The 20,607-nt window shown below is 40.3% G+C and overlaps 1 protein-coding gene across 2 annotated transcripts; it reads left to right on the forward strand.

The window, feature by feature from the left end:
- GABRD (gamma-aminobutyric acid type A receptor subunit delta) lies at nt 1-20,607 on the forward strand. Of its 2 annotated transcripts, none has more exons than XM_076356408.1 (9): nt 1-722; nt 10,183-10,295; nt 10,883-10,950; nt 11,855-12,075; nt 12,901-12,983; nt 16,374-16,511; nt 17,436-17,588; nt 18,189-18,400; nt 19,664-20,607. In XM_076356408.1, the coding sequence occupies exons 1-9, from the start codon at nt 655-657 to the stop codon at nt 19,961-19,963; spliced, it is 1,356 nt and encodes a 451-aa protein (XP_076212523.1). In that variant the 5' UTR covers nt 1-654; the 3' UTR covers nt 19,964-20,607. The 2 variants fall into 2 exon arrangements, with proteins under 2 accessions (XP_076212523.1, XP_076212520.1); XM_076356405.1 differs by having other exon boundaries at nt 8-722; nt 17,433-17,588.

Genomic DNA, 20,607 nt, shown 5'->3' on the forward strand with positions numbered 1-20,607 from the left:
GGAACGGGGGGGCGGGGGGAGGTGGCGGCGTGCTGCCAGCGCGCAACGACACTCGGCTCCTGCGGTTCACATGCCCCTTTCTGAGCCGAGTAAACCTGCCCTTCGGCTCGCTCCGGGCTGCCTGCGCTCTATGGCTAAGCCGCCTTTGCCCTAAGCTCGGGCTGCATCTCCCTCCTCCTCCCTGTGATTATTTGCACAGGACATGTCTAGTACCTCCGGAGCACTTTTAGTTTGCTCCCCCCCGCGCTCGGTGGGATTAATCTATCATTTCGGAGGTTATTTTCGGCAACCAGCCTCGCACCCGGGAAGACCGGCCGGAGGAAGAGCGAGGCGCTTCTGAAAGCGGCAGAGGAGGAATGCCAAAGCAGGGCAGCGGAGCCGGGTGGGAGTGAGCCGGCGGAGCACAGCGAGGTGCCACCCCGCAGAGGAGGAGAGCTGCCCTGCTACCTGCTCCCTATTTCTGGCTGCCCGCATGGCCTCCGGGCACTGTAGAGACTGTGGGGGCTGCTGCTGCTGAGCAACGATACGTTGCTTTAAACTCAGCCTCAACTTACCACAGCAAGCAAGGATGGCAACACTACCGGAGCTTTGGAGCAGCCAGGAGAGCCAGGGAACCTGGGTTTTGTTTGCCACTGTCTAATAAATGGGAGTAAAATGGAATTTCTTACCTGGGTTTTTCCTGCCTTGGTTCTACTGTGCACCCAACAGCACAGGTGTATCAGGTAAGAAAACGCCTTATCCTTTCTTAGACTGGCCTTAGACAGCCGTTCTTGTGGTGTGGCTGGGGTGAAAAATGCCAGGTCTGGCTGTAGCTCCCACTCCACTTTTGCCCAGGGGTGCTCTCCACTTAAGGGCTACAACTGCTTTGAGTGAGTGTTCAGTAGCAAAAGGGATCTTGACTGAAGAGTTTCCTCAATGAGCTCCATCTTTTTTTTTTTTTTTCTTCTCCTCCTGTTTCTAGCAGAGGATGCACTTCTGCCAACTGAGCAGCAGCTTCTTGGGTTTATCAAGGGGTGTGTTTTTAACAGGATGCCTGTGGAAGCCTTTTCCCGAGGGCACCTACTCTAAATTGGGGGCAATCACTTTATGTAATGGCACTGCACATCCCAGTGCAGCCTCATCCCCTTAAACAGCTCTGTAGGGGGCCTGCTTGAACATGAAACTCTTCCATAAAACCCAGCACAACCAGTGGGGTACTAACCGAACATCTTTGCTTAGGGCCTCCATAGGCACAATTAAAAACCCCGAAATACAGACATTCCTTTCTAACGGGTTCATTAAGTCTCCTGAACTTGAGATAAGAGGAAGAGACTGGCAGAGATCTTAGAAAAAATGTTTGAAGAACGCCAACCATTTCTTAAAATCATAAATTGTAAAGATACATGTTTGCAATTCTCAGTCACATTTATTCAGAAGGTGTTAGCTAGGCAATCAGCTACCTTCTCTATATATTCTCTACAGATCTGGAGGCTGTATGTGGAGAAAGCTTGCCATGATTATGCAATGAAAACAGAAGGGGGAGTAAAAAAGAACTTGCTGCATGTAAAAACATGCCTACATCATTCAGAGCAGAGACGGCTGTGGTATTAAAGGGGTCTTCCTATTTCTACTTTATAGACATTATTAATAGCTTCAGAGGAGTATAAGAAGCAAAGTGATAATTGTAGTAAGACATAACATTGCTGTTACAGTTTTTGGAATTAATTAGTGAGATCTGATTTTTTCACTGGGAAGGAAAAAGATCTTGCATTAGAGGAAGTGTCAAGTCAACTGCTCTTATTCAGGACTGAAATAATGATTTATCCTATGACCTTGAATCTGTTACCCAGGGTCAGATCCTGACATGCTCATGCTCTGAAGCAATCCAGTATTCCAGTGAAGGCAGAGAAAATACTGCTTATGACCTAAGGGCATCAAGATCTTGCCCATAATTTCAATGATCCTGTTTCTCTCCCTGCACTTGGGCTAGCATTATTTTGGTTGAAAAGTGGTGTTTGAGTACATAAGAAGAAAAAAAAGAATTTTAATGAAAAGTCAGCCTTCTCAGCCTCTGTCTTCAAGGTCTGTTTCTACGCACAGCAACTGCCAGGATATGTGCAACCTCAATTTGTTGGATAAATTATTTTATATTTGGATTAATTACCTAGTTACTTGACTTTCTTCCTCCAGTTACACAACAGTGATGAGTTGTTTGTTAGAAATATATATACTCGTGGCAGAGAGGAAGGCAAGGCAAATTCTAGCTTGTGAAATTCCAACTGTTCAGTTTGTAGTAGTTTTCCAAATATGCCAAAGTGTAAGACATTCAATGGTCAAAGAAAACTGCTTTGTTTAGTACAACAGTTTTCTGAAGAGTCAGGATTTAGCATGGCTATGGCAGAACATTGTTTGATCTTGCAAAAACTGAGTAACCTTGCTTACATGGGTACTTTTGATGAGTTAAACAGAACTAAACCAAAATTTTATTCTTGCATCAGTAAAATTACTCACACATAAACGACCTGTGAAATAATTCCCCTTGTAAGGGCCCAAGAAGCATATTAACTTCCTTATTCTTCTTCCTTGGAGTTCTGTAATATGATATTACATATAATTATTTTTGGTAAAAGATGCTTTTATGAAGAGCAGTATTTTATTAATACTGTGGGTTTGTAATAATGGGCAAAACTGCCAATAGCTACATTTTGTTGCTCCGATATTGTTCTCTAAATGTAATGTGATTCATGGTTATGATGACAGAGACCATCCAAAACCACTAAGTTCTCTGCTTGTGAGTTCTATGGACTGTATATTGACAGGTGTAAGCAAAAACATATTCAAAAAAGGAAGAATATTTCAGCGAGTTCTGAACTCAGTGATACGACATAAGACTTCCCAAAGGCAAAATGACCTATTAAAGTAATGTTAAGGTTTGGCAGAGGAGGGAAGTGGGGAAAACGTGTAGCCTGCTTCCTCACAGCATTTTTGAATATCCTTTCAGGGTGCTTTAGAGGGCTGTATTTGAAGCAATTTCTCTGTCATGTGTGCTATTTGACTGAAATGAATGAGCCAAATTCAACCTAAGTCAGCACATCCTACTTATGGCAGTGCTGTTTTCAGGTAAACATTTTTAAAAGTAGTATTTTGTGGTCTGCTTGAGACAGTGGTTAGTGGCAAGAAATTTGGCATTTATATGATTGACAGCTCTTTGGGGCAAAGACTGTAGCTTCCACTATTTTATCAGAGTTTGATATGCTGTGGATGCTGCAATAATAAATGTGTCATAGTGAATGAGATCATCTACTGAAACACACTTAGTGAAATATTTCTTCATTTGCGTGGGGAAAGAGTACTATTGATAGGAGTTTTGGGATGTATGTCCGTACTTTTACTGAAAGATATTTTAATTCTCTAATTAAAAATAGGTGTATCTTTTATATTTAAGATTCTACTATGTTACACGACTTTTATACATTTGCATAGAATTGTCTTTCTGTTGTGTGTCTCCCTCAGCCTTTTACTTCTATTCATGGAAACAGAGCAGCTTTAACATGTGAATATATGCAAAGTGTGGTCCATTTTCTGTAGCTTAAAACTCACAGAGAGGAAATAAGGGCTTTGATGATCAAAAGGTTGCCATGAATTAAGCCTAATGCTTTTTCTATTACATTTCAAAATACAAAATGTATTTACAGTGAGCTCTCAGAGTCAGGAATGGCAGATGGGAAGGATACACATACTGCTCTGGATAATCCGGGAGTTTGACAGAGGCCACATTGTTCACTGACCTTGCACGATATTCCTTGTCTTTTTTCCAAGAAAAAGTTTTCTTGAGTGGCAATGACATCTGGGACATTTGCCCCCAAAAGCTTATCTCAAAGGAAATGAAATGTACTCCATCCCAGTCCTCAGTATCAGCCAAACTGGTATTTCCATCTACCAGGTTAAAAGATTCCTATAACAACTATGTCACAGTCCCAAAAAGAATCAGGTTAGCAGATTTAAAGAAGAAACAGGAGATGCAAAAAGTGGTTTTCCACATCTTACTGCTATACATGTTTGTCAAAAGGTTAGCGCATTCTCCGTACAAGTGTGACCTAAAAGCAGTATCTCATTGGCCACTGACTTAAAGATGCTGCTGAGCTTTTTGCACTGCTGTGCAAAAATAATATTGCTAATGTTATCTCTTGTTCAGCTGCTGTAGTGCACTCATTCACATAGAACATATAGATTGCCTCTTTCCTTGGTGTAATTTAAATGCTTACCAGATTTTTTCAAGTAATATTGATACATTTCTAGCAACCATTTTCAAGCAGTGTTCTGGAAGATAGTGAAGACAGGCTAATACCTCACTTGCCTGACAAGCCCTTTAAAGATATGCTGTCCAAGTTGATTGATGCTTCTCCTCCAGATCACTCCACGTTAGTAGAATGCAATGGTCCTGTAGCAGCTGGGAGAAAGATGTCAGCTCGGATAGAAAGGATTTGGGGATAGATGTACTTTTTATTCTAGAACTGATAGTACCTAGCTCTGAAAGAGATGCATTTCTTTGTCATTTGAGATTCATTGCTTGGAGTTGCTTTCCCTAACCTGTGTCAAGGCCAGTTTTGTTAGGCAAAGAAGAACTTCATAGTTTTTCCAGGTTTATCAATGGTGATTTCCTCTCCCCTTTATCTAGCGTGCAAGAGAACTAACTGTTCTTTTCATAGTTTAAACAGCAGTAATCTGTTTTCTACTGCTAACAACGAGCTCTGTTGAAGTTCTCACAATGCTTAAACTCCAGATATGGTCAGATGCAAATATATTCTCCAGAATATCTGCTTGAAATGAGATGTGTACAGAGTCAGAGTGTGGATGAAAACCCATCTTTTTCAGCTTTAGATTTGGGAATGACTTCCAGAGTGATATTAGTACACATGACTATGTTGCCATTCAGTCAGCTAGGCACTCCACTCTGGCCTGGTGCAAAGTAAAGATAAGATTTTTGATGAGCTGTTATGCCCCTTGAATTTTACAAATCAATAGCTTAATTTTACAAAGTCCTTTTCTTACTAAAACAAGCTTTACAGCAGCTTACGTCAGGAAGTGAAGTTGCTGAATCAACTAATAGTAGTTTCCTTTCTTTTCATCTTTAATGCTTACACTATGAAAAGTTAATCCCTTCCAATGCGTCTTTTCTATGCTGGTCTTCCTTTTTCAGGTACAATAAATGAATAATATTTTAGGCCATATATAATCCCAACTGCTTATCAAGGATGAATGAAATTCTCCCACCATCCTTCATGTAACTTTAAAGCACTGGATCTGATGTACAGGAGTCTAGAGGAATAGCTCAAAGAAGATATCACAAACTGGCCTGTAAATTGCCATGAAAATAAAGCTCTGCTTTCCAAAGTCATCATTTTTGACTGAGGACTGCTATACTATCTGCTAATATTCACACTTTTGTCTTCACCAGATAAAAAAGAAATGAAAATATTATAGATAGAATAATATTCTTGAGTTTGTTATTTCTCCTCTCCCTCAATATTCTTGACAGACAAAAAAGAGGGGAATAGGAGATTTCTACTGTGCTGGAGGACCTGGGACGACTTTAGACCTAAAGAGCACATATCGGACTGATACAAGCAGAACTTGGACTCATTTGCACCATGCTGAATCATACACCCAAGCATACAGCCCCTGCTACATTAGTTCTTATGTCTGTATTATTTCCCTTGCTCCATCAGCTGCCATGTCAGTCTGACAAAATGTAATTTGAAGAATATGGCTGTTTAAAGTGATCACTGGGTAGTTTAAAGGTAAAATATAGGTTCACAGAATGGTTAAGGTTGGAAAGGACCTCTGGAGGTCATCTGGTCCAACCCCAAGCTCAAGCAGGGCCACCCAGAGCTGCTTGCCCTGGACCATGTTCAGATGACATTTAAATATCGCCAAGCAGGGAGACCACAACCTCTCTCAGCAACCTGTCCCAGTGCTCAGTCACCCTCACAGTGAAAAGGTGTTTCCTGATGTTCAAGCAGAACCTCCTGTGTTTCAGTTTGTGCCCATTGCCTCTGGTCCCGTCACTGGGCACCACTGAAAAGAGCCTGGCTCTGCCTTCTTTATACGCTCCCTTCATGTATTTATACACATTGCTAAGATCCCCCCTGAGCCTTCTCTTCTCCAGGCTAAACAGTCTCAGCTTTTCCTCATATGACACATGCTCTAGTCCCTTAATCATCTGCATGAAAAAAGTCTAATATTAGCAAAAGCTTTTGGTAAGTCAGCGATAACTGTTTGTAAATGAAACTGTAGGTTATTCTGATTCACGTATCCTCTGTGAGTATCTAGGAGCCATTCTGTGAGCACCATGCTAGTGTATGAGAATTGCAGTAACTGAGTAATTTTGTTACCCATTTCAAAGAAATTTAAAAATGAACCAGTAGTATAAACATCAACAAAGTAAATCTAGCCATAAAATTATTTCAGCTGTAATACTTTAATAACCCCCACTGGTATTAAGTGCATATAGCTCCACTAACTTCAACACATTTGTTACACTGATGATCTGACCCTAAGGCTTTATTAATAATAGAAACAAGATTGATTTTAATTGTGTCATGGATATTTAAGTAAAACTCCCTCTAGATTGTAATCTGCTTAAAACGCATGGCAAGCTACAGCCCACAGTTTTTAGCCCAACTCTTGTCATTTTAACTTCCTTTTAGCTCTATGGCTCTCCTTAATGCCATTAAAATAGAATACTGACACAGGATAACTGCTGCATAAATGCTCTTTCAAAGAAGATGGGGCTCCTGGCAGTTCTTATAGTGACATTACTTCTTTTATAGCAAGTGACTAATTATAAGTCAGTTATCTGGGGATGAGTACTTGATGCATGCAAGTAGCAATACCTATTGTGAAAGGGGAGCAGCAGAATTTGGTTTTATTGTTTTTCTCAGGTTGAGTACTCATAAATGTACATGGTATTCTAATTTTACAACGACTTGTACTTAGTACTTTCATACTATTGTGTATGTAGGAAGCATAAGCTAGATTCTCCCATCCTCACAGATCGGGCATGCAAGATACGTCATGACGGTGCAGTCACCTTTTGACTTGATTATTGTTTTCAAAACACTTTACAGAACTTGGCTGCAGTTTTAGCAACAGGAGTTGAAAAGCACCATCTTCTACTGAAAAGGCAAAGAGACTTTAGGCAGATATATTAATTCAAGCGTATTCTAGTTATTTACTCTAATTACGAAAAGACTTAAAGTATCATTCTTTACCTATAAAAGGAGCTCAGATATTTTACTTATTAGGAATACCACTACATATCTATGGCTGAGACTTACAAGTTACAAATAAGTACAGTTTAAAAAAAAATACTTTCAACATAGTCTCATATTCTTTAATCTCCCAAGGCCTTAATTAAAAAAATTATTTGTTTTCTGTATTAACTGATAGCCTTAGTATTTCCAGAAATAGGGTAGTGAATGTAAAAGAAAATAAATGAAAGAGTTTCTGAACTGCAGTGTTTGATGGTATTGCAGAAGAAAGCCAGACCTTAGCATCTGGATCTTGCCAAATATTACAAAACTATAATTTCATTTAAGTAAATACTGACAGTTGGATGATTTGAAAGACCAGCACATAAGAAACAGCAGTCTGATAGAAAGAAGTGTTTATATAGTTGATGAGACCCAATAAAGAAGGGAAAAACTCTGTCAACATCTGTTATAAATCTTCAAAGCCCTTGTCTAAACCAATTATGTTACTCCAATTTATGTAGCTGAAAATATGGCTCTGAGTCTTGCAAGATCCTTACTTAGAAGAGATATAGGAACCTGAGAAATATCTGAGATAGTCATTTGAGATGAACATACAGCAGTGTGCTCATGGCAAGGAAACATTATAAATGCAATTTACTATATATCCCCAATTTTAACATTCTGCCGTGAACTAATGACATTTCACTTTGGAGCAGCGTCCCTATGCTTTAAGGTCACTTAAGCTTTGACAGCTCCGTTAATGCAAGTTTTCAGTGTCTCTGCTGCTCAGAACTTACATTTATACATTGTAATCCCAGAGCTCCTTCCTTATATAATCGACTCCATACATGTGGGGCAAGAATTTTATGACATGGGCAATCAAAGATTTTTCCTTCAGTCCCCTGTGAGAAGAAGAGTTGGTTATTGTAAGATACTCTGCTACTGCGCTAGCAGTAACCTCATGTGCTGAGCTGAATGCCCAGACTGGCATATTTTGGAGAGAAAAAAACATGTGCTTTATGTGGGTCAATGTCGCATGAACACTAAGAAAGTTATGTAAGTACCAAGGCAGAATATGTTTATGGTATATTACTCTACAGCCTTTCATCGCTGTTTAATGAGTTTCTCTTCTGTTACTAGTGATGTATATCTCTCAAATGCCATATTTATTGCTGGACTCAGTGGAAGATGCTAAGCCAGTGCTCAGACAGTTTTGATATAGTACTTGCATTCAGATACAGGCCCTCTCAAACCACTGGCAAATTTTCTCTTTGCAAATAGTTGTGGTAGACGTTGTCACAGTCCTTCATTTATCTATTCCCGTCATGTCAATCACAGTGCTGGCAAGAGGAATTGTGTGAGGAGGCACAGATCTGCTTCAAATGAAGTCTGCCAGCTCAGTTTAAACAGTTAATAAAGACAATATAAGCTTGCCTTTGTTTATAGGAGATTATGGAATATCCACCTAACTGCTTGTACGAGGAGGGTTGAGGGGCTGGCATCTGCCAGGTGGTGGAAAATGGCAACAAGAAACGGTGCTAATATCTTCAAGGAGCATCACTGGATCAGAAAGAAGCATATGCCTAGCACCTGAGAGATGGAGCCTTATTTCTGGGAGGGGGACTGTGGCATGCTGCACAAATCTGACAGCAACATACTACCTCCCAAACAAAACCTACTGCCTGTTTGGTGGCTCACTCAGGTCCCAAGAGTGATTACAAAAGGATGCGTGCATTATGGCATCCCACACTCCTGACCTGAGGACAGATGGCCAAACACCCACGCTGCCTGATGCTGGCAAGTGCAAAACAGCACAAGCAGGTGAGCTGGAGCCCTCCCGGCATGGTGGAACCATCGCTATATGCCCAAAACTCTGGGGCACCTGTGGGACAGACACATTTCAGTGCTACGGATACCTCACTTACTGCTCAAGACCATGGACAGGAATGGCCCCAAATCCAGAACCATAGTCAGGGCTCTTGCCCCTGCATTTCTAGGATCATGGAGCACACCTCAGGTTCCAGGACAATGGTCAAATCCTTCAGGCTCACCACTACGGGCAGCTCTTCGCACTGCAGAACCATGGGCCCCTCTTGAGGTTTCTGGAGGCTCCTGAGTCGCCTGGACTGTAGACAGCTACCTCTTTGGCTCAGAACGAGGGAGAACTACTGGGGCTTTTGGGCGCCATGGACAGCACCTCCTGAGTTCCAGCACCACAGCCTGCTCCCGCCGAGGTTTGGGTCTGGCCCACAGGCATCTCCGTGCCGGGTCAGGGCCGTGGAGATGCCCCCTTTGGTGCTTCCATGCTTTCAGCTGGTCACTTTTTAAGCAAGATCTCCTTTTTGACCATATCTTTGCAGTTTTCAGGTGTTCGTACACCTTCTATTAGCATTGCTTTTCATATTTCTGAGGCCCAATGGTACTTTTCACAGTATTGAAGATGTTAAATCCAAATTCCAGCCGTGTAATTTTTACTGTTTTCCCATCATATTTGACAATATACCAGCCTTCTTGATCTCAGCTGTTCCATAGTGGTACTAGGAGCTGTCACAGCTGCTGTGTCCTGCTACCCAGATAGCTGCATTTCAGCATCCACAGATGCATTTTATGCAGTATACAAAGTATCTTGGTTTCCCTCACGCTTTCTTTACATATTTAAATCTTTTTTTTTCCTACTTTTTTTTGGAAAAGAAAAAACCTTAAAAAAGTATGTGCTTGTATTTCAGAAAGAGGCCATAGTCTTGCCTGAAATATGTTTTGATTTAAACAGAAATATCTGAAATGGTTTTCCTATCTATATACAGTATTTTTCCACTAAATTATCAATATAACTGATTATACTCCAGGTGGTCTCTGGTGTAAAAGAATTCAATGTCTTCCATTTTCTGTTATTTTTCTGTTTGTAAACATGGCCAAGTTTTAAAAGATACTTATTCTCTTTACCTAGAGCTATGAATGACATCGGAGATTACATAGGTTCCAACATCGAAATATCCTGGTTACCCAACCTGGATGATTTAATGAAAGGGTATGCACGTAATTTCAGGCCTGGGATTGGAGGTGAGACTTTGAGAGTAATGTCTCTTTTGTTTCTTACAATCCTTCTACCCTCTGATGTTTATGTGAACCTCATCCTCTACATGATTAAAAGGTTGTGGTTGCCTATTACTTGGATACTGGAAATAATAACAATCAACAATTTGTTTGATCTTGAAAAAAGACAGACTGTACAACAGAATTAGCAACAGAGTCTTCTTGCTGATACAGTTCTTAAATCACTGATTTCTCAGTTGAAGGAATTTTGGATTACATTAAGTGGTGATAATTTCTGCATTTGCTTGAAGCCATGCTGTCTGAAACTAGATGATGTAGTTTCCAGAAGGGACTCCATAATTTTCAGTAGTTGTGATTGTTATCTCATGTCCTTTATCACTGAAGCAAGGTATTCTGTTGGAAATTGAGGACTCAATCTGTAAAAGATTTAAATCTCTTGCCCTGAGGTCGATTTTACTTGGAAAGTGTACTTTATCATGGAAAACAGTTTTATGAATTCACTCTGTATGAAAGAATTAACAGTCTTGGGTCATCTGTATTTTTATAGGGTACTATGATGATGTAAATCACCCCATTCAAACATTTTTTCTCAGGTCCTCCTGTTAATGTTGCTCTTGCAATTGAAGTAGCCAGCATTGACCACATCTCAGAAGTGAACATGGTACGTTATCAGTTAAACCTGCCAAGTTGTGAACGTATGTACTGCAATGACAGAAAGTGCAGAAAACTAACTAAATAGAGAGACAGTTGATCCCCAACACATTTGGAGTGGAGAAATTACCGCAAGAAGATACTACAAAGAACAAACATTGTATTTTAAGACACAGGCAGAGTCTCTTCCAGCAGACATTGGCAATTACAAGAATCTAGCCACGTATAAGTCACTGAGATTTCTTACTACAGTTAGCAAGTTTGGATCTGTGCAGCACTTACTAACAGAAAGCCTAATTTTAAGCATTAACTCCAACTTCTGTTCAAATTCCTTTTCACCACAGATACTTCCGAAAAGAAGCTAAGTGCACGATTGGTTGTGAGATGCTCCTCTTTTTTGTGTAAAGACCTTTCAGTAAAGCAGTGGAGTATAACAACTTACAAGTCCCATAAACTAGCATAGGCATGAATTAACTGCATTTCTGAAACACAATAGATTTAATTTTAAAACCAAAACTTTGACTTTCCCTCCACCCTTTCCCTTCATTACAGATGCATAACGTCACCCGATTTTTTAGTTTTGTTTTAAAAAACCTTCAAAAACAAAAGTTGTACTTGTGGAGATAAACAAACTGATTTTCTTCATTAAGACATATGCAACTCTTGCAACATGTTATATATAACACTGACATTGAATCACTTTTTGATATCTTGGGTTTATCCATGGTATAAGCATATGACAGAAATAAAAATGCTTGGGCAGCTCTATGGTTGACTGAGTATAAAAATACTAATTTGCACAGGAAACAGTTAATACATTTTTAGGCTAATACAACAATTTTTGACCAAGTCCCAAGGCATTATCATTGTGTTCGTTTAGCATCACTTTTTAATTGGGATTTCTCTTGTCATAGGAATATACCATGACGGTATTTTTGCACCAGAGCTGGCGAGATGACCGTCTGTCTTACAACCACACCAATGAAACTTTGGGCTTAGACAGCCGGTTTGTGGACAAGCTCTGGTTGCCAGATACTTTCATAGTAAATGCCAAGTCTGCCTGGTTCCATGATGTGACTGTGGAAAACAAACTTATCAGGCTCCAACCAGATGGAGTCATTTTATACAGCATCAGGTGAGTGAGAAAGAGTGCAAGTGTACTCTATCATGTATTAACATTTTGAACAGACTATAAAGTAATCACTCAGTTTTCCTAGGATGATTTCCTAAAATAATTATTAATTAAAAGCAGAAGAAAGTACTGGTGACTCCTATCAGACATCCCTTTGCTTTACAAGGATTACACTGCCAGGAAGGTATCTTTGGCAACACTAACACATTTTCCACTGCGTAATCACTGATCACTTTCAGGATGTCCTTAATGGGAGATAAGCATCTCATAACTATTTCGTCACCAGGCAAGGAGATGCTGAATACAGACCAACGATTCCATTGTCCACTCTTTCACTATTTTCCAAGGGAACTACGAGCCTGATTTAGGCTCAACTTCCCCATCTTTCAAACAGAGAAAGTAGTATTTCCTCACTTTGGAAGAGTGTTCTTGCTAGAACTCAGTAACTATATTTAAAGTTAATTGTGTAATGTTCTAAAAATTAATGAGTGTGCACCTTTGAAATTGTAAGTCCAAAGTCACCCTTAAGGTATTGGTAGTGATCTTGGGGCAGTGGAAGGGAGTAGATTTGACTCAGAAAAGTCCTTTTTATCCTCAGAAGTAGCTGAAGCGTCCTCTGACATTAGACAAGTCATTTGACCTTTCTTCAATTAATTTCCCCCCACCTTTGGGTTTCCCACAGACTTGGTAAAGACAATAGCCATAGGATTTTGAAAATAGTTTCCTGTATTAGTATTAAGGTTTCAAAGTTTTCCATTTAGTCTTAGAGTTCCGAGGAAAAGGCTTTATCTGAATGCAACTAACTGGTGTTCACGTTGCTTGGAACAGGATTACCTCAACAGTGGCCTGTGACATGGACCTTTCCAAGTATCCGATGGATGAGCAAGAATGCATGTTGGATTTGGAGAGCTGTAAGGGCTGAGTACAGTGTTTCATATAATCTGTATTTTGTTTAAAGCCTGCATATATAGTACTTAGCTTGCTGGATTTTGCTGGAATTATTCTGCTTTAGTCAATGATGTAAGGGGTGCCTTAGGATTTAGAAATAAAGGGTACAAACATGAATCCCTTCATTCTCTGTGTTGGGCCTTAGACTATAGACTTTTCAATACCAGTTCAGCTCTGATCCAATTCAAAACTATAGGATTTAATTTAGTGAAGATGAACAACCTACAGTCCTGCTGACAAATGTCTGGAACCTTGTGCTTCATGTAAAACCCAGTGCAATTGTGACAGTCACTGGCATTACTGAGGTTTGCATCAAATCCAGTGAGAATAAGTAGAGAAGCCCACAGGCAAAATTTGATGTGCTATTTTTTCTTTATGAGAAAACAGGAAAAAGAAAGAATTCCCTCTTTTAATGAATGCCATTGTGACTAACTCTTATAGCTGTTTAGCTTGCCTGGGCATTCCTGTATCTGTTACACAGAAATCAATCAGAATACTGCAAGGATTGGCTTAAATTCATTCGTACTCACAAAGGAGGGTGAAGAATGAATTTATATTTTGTCCAACCTGTATTTTATCTCTGATCAGCATGTAATTCCCACGAGCATTAATACTTTCGAATGAAATTCACCACTGACACAAGCAGGGGCCACCAAATCAATGGCAATGAATCCGGCCTTTTGTGGTTTTTCTATCAAGGAGTCTACAGGTCCTGAGGGTTCCAGAGATTTGTGAATAGCAGTGTCTGAGCAGATTCACTGGCCTATTGATGCAAATTTCTCTTTTTCTGTTTTAGCACTGACTTTGTTTTCTAGGCAATTAACCACAATACCATTTTATCCTGTCAAAAATAGCAATCTACAGTTTTACTTATGTAATCACCAAATGCAGAGGCAGCAGACAGTGAACCAGCAATCAGTTCTCTCTCCCAGCAAGTTCTGCAGGGAGTTTTGGTGGTGGTTGAATTTTTTAATTGAATTTGAGGGTTTTGATTTCAGTGAAACAAACATGTAGAAATAAAGCCTCTTTAAACAAATGAATGGTTTAGTAGTAAGTTGTCCATTAACAGCAAACCCAGCAAAGATTGATTTCCTATGGATTTGCATATTACATAAATCCCTCATGCATATCCCCTGCAGGTGCCCTGCAGGTGCCCTGCACCTCTCCCTAGCAGTTATCTTCCAGCTGCCACCCGTGCCAAACTGCAGTCATTAATAGGCTGATACACATGGTGATTGTCAAGCTAGCTGATGCATCTCAGAATGGACATGGGTCTGAGTTGTACTGCTGTTCTCTAACTGGATGCACAAATCTGATTTTCTGTTCTCTACACGCCATTTCTTACAAAACTTTCAAGAATCTAGCATCTTTGAAACCTTTACCTTTTTGTCATTTTGGTTTGAAAATACTGAGAAATTTGAAAAGTTGTTAGGAAGAGAGCTGACAGAAAAACACAGGCAGTTTGCATAGGCATTGTTTTCTGATTAAACTACTTTAAGCCTGGGGGAGGTCCTAAGAGTTGTTTCCACGAGTGGGGATTCGTATGAACAATTCAGCTGTATACTTCACTTTCATGCAGTGTCCATTTGTAAAAGCACTGTAGGGCTTGCAAGGGGAGATATAGAGCCAACTGGACACGCACTTTCTGAGGACACTGGGGGAATCCTTGACAAAGGAAATCTGTTTCCCTGACACTGCCTGACTGGTACAGAGTACCTATCTCATAAAATCAGTGTGTGAACTTGGAGATAGACTTGCAGTACAGAATTGCACTCTGATCTGTCTTCAGTAGGATAGGCATAGATAGATTAGATTTAGTAGTTATTTTCTTTTACAAACAGAAATTGCTTTGACTCTGAGATCCAAGCACAGTGCAGGGTAAGTAGGCTAGTTTGAGTGCTACAGTAACAGTAACTCTACTTTAAGTGAGTATGCAAATGAGCTTTTTGAGAGATAATTTGAATATTTCTCATGACACTGAAGTGCATTGAATACACTAAATTGGAAAGACATGGATTTGACAGATGGACCGCTCAGTGGATAAGGAATTGGCTGGATGGTCGCACTCAAAGAGTTGCGGTCAACGGCTCAATGTCCAAGTGGAGACCAGTGACGAGTGGCATTCCTCAGGGATTGGTATTGGGACTGGCACTGTTTAACATCTTTGTCAGTGACACGGACAGTGGGATTCAGTGCACCCTCAGCGAGTTTGCTGACGACACCAAGCTGTGTGGTGTGGTCAACACGTTGGAGGGAAGTGGTGCCATCCAGAGGGACCTTGACAGGCTTGAGAGGTAGGCCCGTGCGAACCTCATGAAGTTCAACAAGACCAAGTGCAAGGTCCTGCGCATGGGTCAGGGCAATCCCAAGCACAGATACAGACTGGGTGGAGAGTGGATTGAGAGCAGCCCTGAGGAGAAGGACTTGGGGGTGTTGGTTGATGAGAAGCTCAACGTGACCCGGCAATGTGCGCTTGCAGCCCAGAAAGCCAACTGTATCCTGGGCTGCATCAGAAGAAGCGTGACCAGCAGGTCGGGGGAGATGATTCTCCCCCTCTACTCCGCTCTCGTGAGACCCCACCCGGAGTACTGCATTCAGCTCTGGGGCCCCCAGCATAAGAAGGCCATGGACCTGTTGGAGCGAGTCCAGAGGAGGGCCACGAAGATGATCAGAGGGCTGGAGCCCCTCTCCTCTGAAGACAGGCTGAGAGAGTTGGGGTTGTTCAGCCTGGAGAAGAGAAGGCTCCGAGGAAACTTTAGAGCAGCCTTCCAGTACCTGAAGGGGGCCTACAAGAAAGCTGGAGAGGGGCTTTTTACAAGGGCATGTAGTGATAGGACAAGGGGTAATGGCTTTAAACTGAAAGAGGGTAGATTTAGACTAGATACAAGGAAGACATTCTTCACTATGAGGGTGGTGAGGCACTGGCACAGGTTGCCCAGAGAAGTTGTGGATGCCCCATCCCTGGAAGTGTTCAAGGCCAGGTTGGACGGGGCTTTGAGCCACCTGTCTAGTGGAAGGTGTCCCTGCCCATGGCAGGGGGCTTGCAACTAGATGATCTGTAAGGTCCCTTCCAACCCGAACCATTCTATGATTCTATGATTGTTCCATACCACATATTGCTAGTCAGCGTGAATCAATTTGGATTATTCTCCCTGTAGGAAAGCTACCCCAATGTGACACTGGCAACACTGATGTTACCAGAACAGTGAATTATCCAGACTGAATCACAGCATGTTTGCAATGGGACTGATGAAAATCAGCGTAGCAGAGGAATTAGAGGACTTCCATGATGAGTCCTCTAAGTTCTTAATTTCTTCCTCAAACTCTGTGTTTATTCAGCTTTCTTTTGGCAGATGGCTACTCTTCAGAGGACATCGTCTACCACTGGTCAGAAAACCAGGAGGAGATCCATGGGCTGGATAAGCTGCAGCTTGCTCAATTCACAATTACCAGTTACCAGTTCACAACAGAAATGATGAACTTCAAATCTGGTAATAGGATCTGTCTTCAGTTCAGGGACAGTATCTGACTTTTTCCTGTATAGGGAAACCTCCTATATCTATAACAGAAAATCCTTCTTCTTAAGTAACTAATTTAAGAACCTGTCAGGTTTCTGGTAAGAGTTTTCTTTAGCTTACACTTGCAAAAAATGCCAACCTTTGCTGAGCCTTCAGGTAGCCACTGTAGCATGTTTTGTCCTTTAGATCTGAATGTTTGACAAAATACTGCATGGAGTAGCCAGACAGCACTTGATAAAAAACACTTGAGGTATAGCTCACATTTTTTTGACCTAATTTGCAACTTCGGATAAAGAAAAATTTCCATTAGCCCTGATGTTATGAGGCTTATGAAGTACAGTCAGATCATTCTAATTCTATCCAGTAGAAGTCAGTGGTGTGTATGCATACCACTGGGTTTATTGCAATGTTTGTAAAAGATTGGAGTAATTTCTTTCCTGCTGATTTTTCATCCTCTTTCATGTATTCAGATTCTCATTTATGCTGCACATCTCCTCTAAGCTCTTTTTTGAGTTTGAAATTAACTTGGCCTTTTAAAAAATCTAAATTTAGTATCTGGAGGACTTTCTACAGCAGATGATAAGACAGTACACATTTTGAAGCAATACTGTTATTTGAGAAGATTCATGATTTTATTTTCAGATCTGGCATTGATATGACCTGAGACAAATCATTTGACCTATTCTTAGCTAACAGTGCTGACGAGAACTGCAGTACCTCGTGCAGGGTTTCTGAAGACTAATTGAACAGCATTCAAAAAAGCTTTTTGTGATCCTTGTCCAAAAGATGTTTAAGAATGTAGATCTGTGTCATTATAGGAAATGTTATTCTGAATATCAGTTTAACTATAATTCACACAGTCAGATTCTTTCTTTGTCTGCTCTTTTTTTCCAGCAGGTCAGTTTCCCAGGCTCAGTCTCCACTTCCACCTTCGGCGAAATCGAGGAGTTTACATCATTCAGTCTTATGTTCCTTCTATCTTACTAGTGGCCATGTCGTGGGTATCCTTCTGGATCAGTCAGTCAGCTGTGCCTGCCAGAGTGTCATTAGGTAAAACAGATAGTTTGGGGAACTAACAGGGAAGGGTGTGCTGAAGTTGTAATTATGCTCTGTAATAATCCTCATTTTCCATGAAGGTGCATTTATGAATACTATGTTTACATTTGCGGAAGAGAAGGTCCTTTAAAAGATTTCCTTCATGTTTTAATTTCTGTCATGCTATCAGAGCAGCTGCCTCAGTAAAGAACAGAAAATAACTATCTAAAGATGGTTAAAAGCAATAGTGAATGTGAGGCAGATGTATGAAAGAACCGATCTGAAGGAACTGGGACAGTGACAAAAAAACATTCCTAGAGCTTGTGGATCTCTTTGCCTGAGTAAGGGTTGCAAGTCCAGATGCAAAAGGTTTGGAGGGTTAAGTCTTCTGGTTTTGTTTGTCCTGATCTAGAACAAAACCAAGGATAACATGTTCAAAGCTGCCTTAGTCATACAAATGCACATATTTTTACAAGTTCCCCTGTTTTGAAAATCAGAAGCCACACTATTAAGGGGCTTATACCATGAAAATATTCCTCAGCTTCAGATTAGTAAATACACTTGTTGTAGTATATACTATGAAACCTAATTAAATTTTCTCACACTACACTGCAGGTATAACTACTGTTCTAACTATGACTACACTGATGGTCAGTGCCCGATCTTCGCTTCCACGAGCATCTGCCATCAAGGCACTTGATGTTTACTTCTGGATTTGCTATGTGTTTGTCTTTGCTGCACTGGTAGAATATGCATTTGCACATTTCAATGCTGACTACATGAAAAAGCAAAAGAACAAGATAAAGGCGAGAAGGCAGAGTGGAGAGGTCAGTAAGCGTAATACTGTGAATAACTTTGCAAAAGCAATCACCCTGCATTATGACCTTTTTCTACTATGGAAGGAAATTCTTCTACCCCTTTTGAAAAAAAAAATCCTGGTTAATTCTTTTGTCACATTAATATGACAAGCAACCGAATGCAACTGCTAATTTCCTCTTGCAGCATGGTTAGCACTAAAGACAACATATTCTTACATGGTTTGTTACTGTATTTAAGATAGGAAATGGAGAATAAGAGAGAATGAGTAAGAAAAGAGGCAAAGTATGTCTTGAGCCAGATTTGTACGTCTTGCACTTTGAGAATATATTTAGACCCTTTGATATTTGTCCAGTCAGTGTAAGTTACGGTAATCTTGAGTTGCTCCTGTAGTGCCAGGGCAAAGTCATTATGACAGTATTACACGAGATGGGGAAGAAAGGCCTTTTCTCAGAAGGTATTCTTTAGTAGCTGTCTCTGCTAAGACTCTTTTAGTTCTGCTACAGCATAATAAAATGCGGTCAGCAAAACAAAAGCTAGGCCTGTAGTCTTGAATGTTGTCCCCTGGAGATTACGTTTTTTACACCTAAACTGCATAAGGTAAATACAGATATAATTAGCATGGATATAAGTTATGTAGATATGAGGCCCAGTGAAACTGAACAAATGAGTCCGTAGATGAAATTTCTTCCAGGAACTCCAGATGGCTTTGCTGCTTTCTTCATGTACATACATGCACGTTAGTGATGAAGCAGAGTGAATTGATTAAGGAACTTTTTTTTTTTTTTTGACAATTCACAATTTGTAGTCCAGGCCTATGTATTTTTGAACTCTCTGGCACCTTGGGTATTATTTATAATTATTATTACTTCATTTTATTAAGCTGTAGTAGATACAACAGATCCATATTCATTTTCTGTCCCACCTCCACATTCTCTCAGCTTTGACAAGAGCCAGAGAACTGCCTATTGGCTTTGGCCACAGAATGGGATAGCTCTATCCTTAAAGTCAGTCAATTATTTTCAGCCAGGAGGGTCTAAGCATGCTGTCTCAATGGTGCCTCAGTAATTCAGAGCATGTAAGATTATAACCAGAATCTGGATGTGGTAGTACAGTCTTTCAGCGGTCCTTCTGCCAAAGCAAGAGATAAATACCATTCAGCACTTATGGATCTCATAGGTATTTCACCATGTCGGTATCATGGCTAGCTTGGATGAAGTACGCTACCTCTGCCCTATAAATTGCTATTATAGGTTCTCCTCTTTCCTTTGCAGATAAACGTGAAGAATGCCATTGTTCTGTTTTCCCTTTCCATAGCTGGTGTGAACCAGGAACTGGCTATTTCCAACAGGCAGCACCGAATTCCCAGAAGCCTGCCTGGATCGTATGGCACAATAGAAATAGAAACTGGAGAGACAAAACAGCAGCAAGTAATGAAACTGGATAAAAAGAGAGGTCTGAAGTCCCTCTTTAAGCCCATTGATGCTGATACCATTGATATATATGCCAGAGCCGTGTTCCCAGCAGCCTTCGCAGCAGTCAATGTTATATACTGGGTTGCATACACAATGTAAAAAAAAAAAAAAAAAAAAAAAAGAAAATTCATGTGAAGAGCTACAAATTGAACAATACCTACAGACTAAAAAGCCCTTGCTGAAACTGTATTGATCCATCTCTTCTCAAAATATTTTCCAATGAGCTCAAGACATTTCTAAAGTCAAGAAAGTCCTGCGATCAATTCCTACTAAAAGCAGCAATTTATTACCGATCTCATTTGGTACAGTAATAACTGTACTCCGCCAAACAATCCCAGCTCCTTATTTCCTGTATTACCATGAGACAATTTTTCATCTGTACATATTTGCAGCAAAAGTTTAAATCTTAAATTACCATGGTTTTCCTCCACTTTAAGGGTTGATCAGTAATGAAGATTTGGCTTTTCACACTCAGATAATTTCCTTTTTTGTAATGGAAGAGCTAATTCCTCACTTCCACACATGAGTGATTTTCTGCATCTGACCTTCTGTGGGATGGTCTAAGTTTAACAGTAGTGGTAAAGTTGGAATTTTTAATCATAAAAATCTCATGAACAAAGTAAAAGGGAATATAGGGGAGTGGAGGCTTTTTCTTAAATTATTATTTGTCTTGGAGAAAATATTGAAAACATTTCAATGCTCTTAGTCACAGCATGAAATAAAATATACTACATAAAATTGTA

The sequence above is a fragment of the Aptenodytes patagonicus genome, chromosome 19 (genome assembly GCF_965638725.1).
Source record: "Aptenodytes patagonicus chromosome 19, bAptPat1.pri.cur, whole genome shotgun sequence".
Lineage (NCBI taxonomy): Eukaryota > Metazoa > Chordata > Aves > Sphenisciformes > Spheniscidae > Aptenodytes > Aptenodytes patagonicus.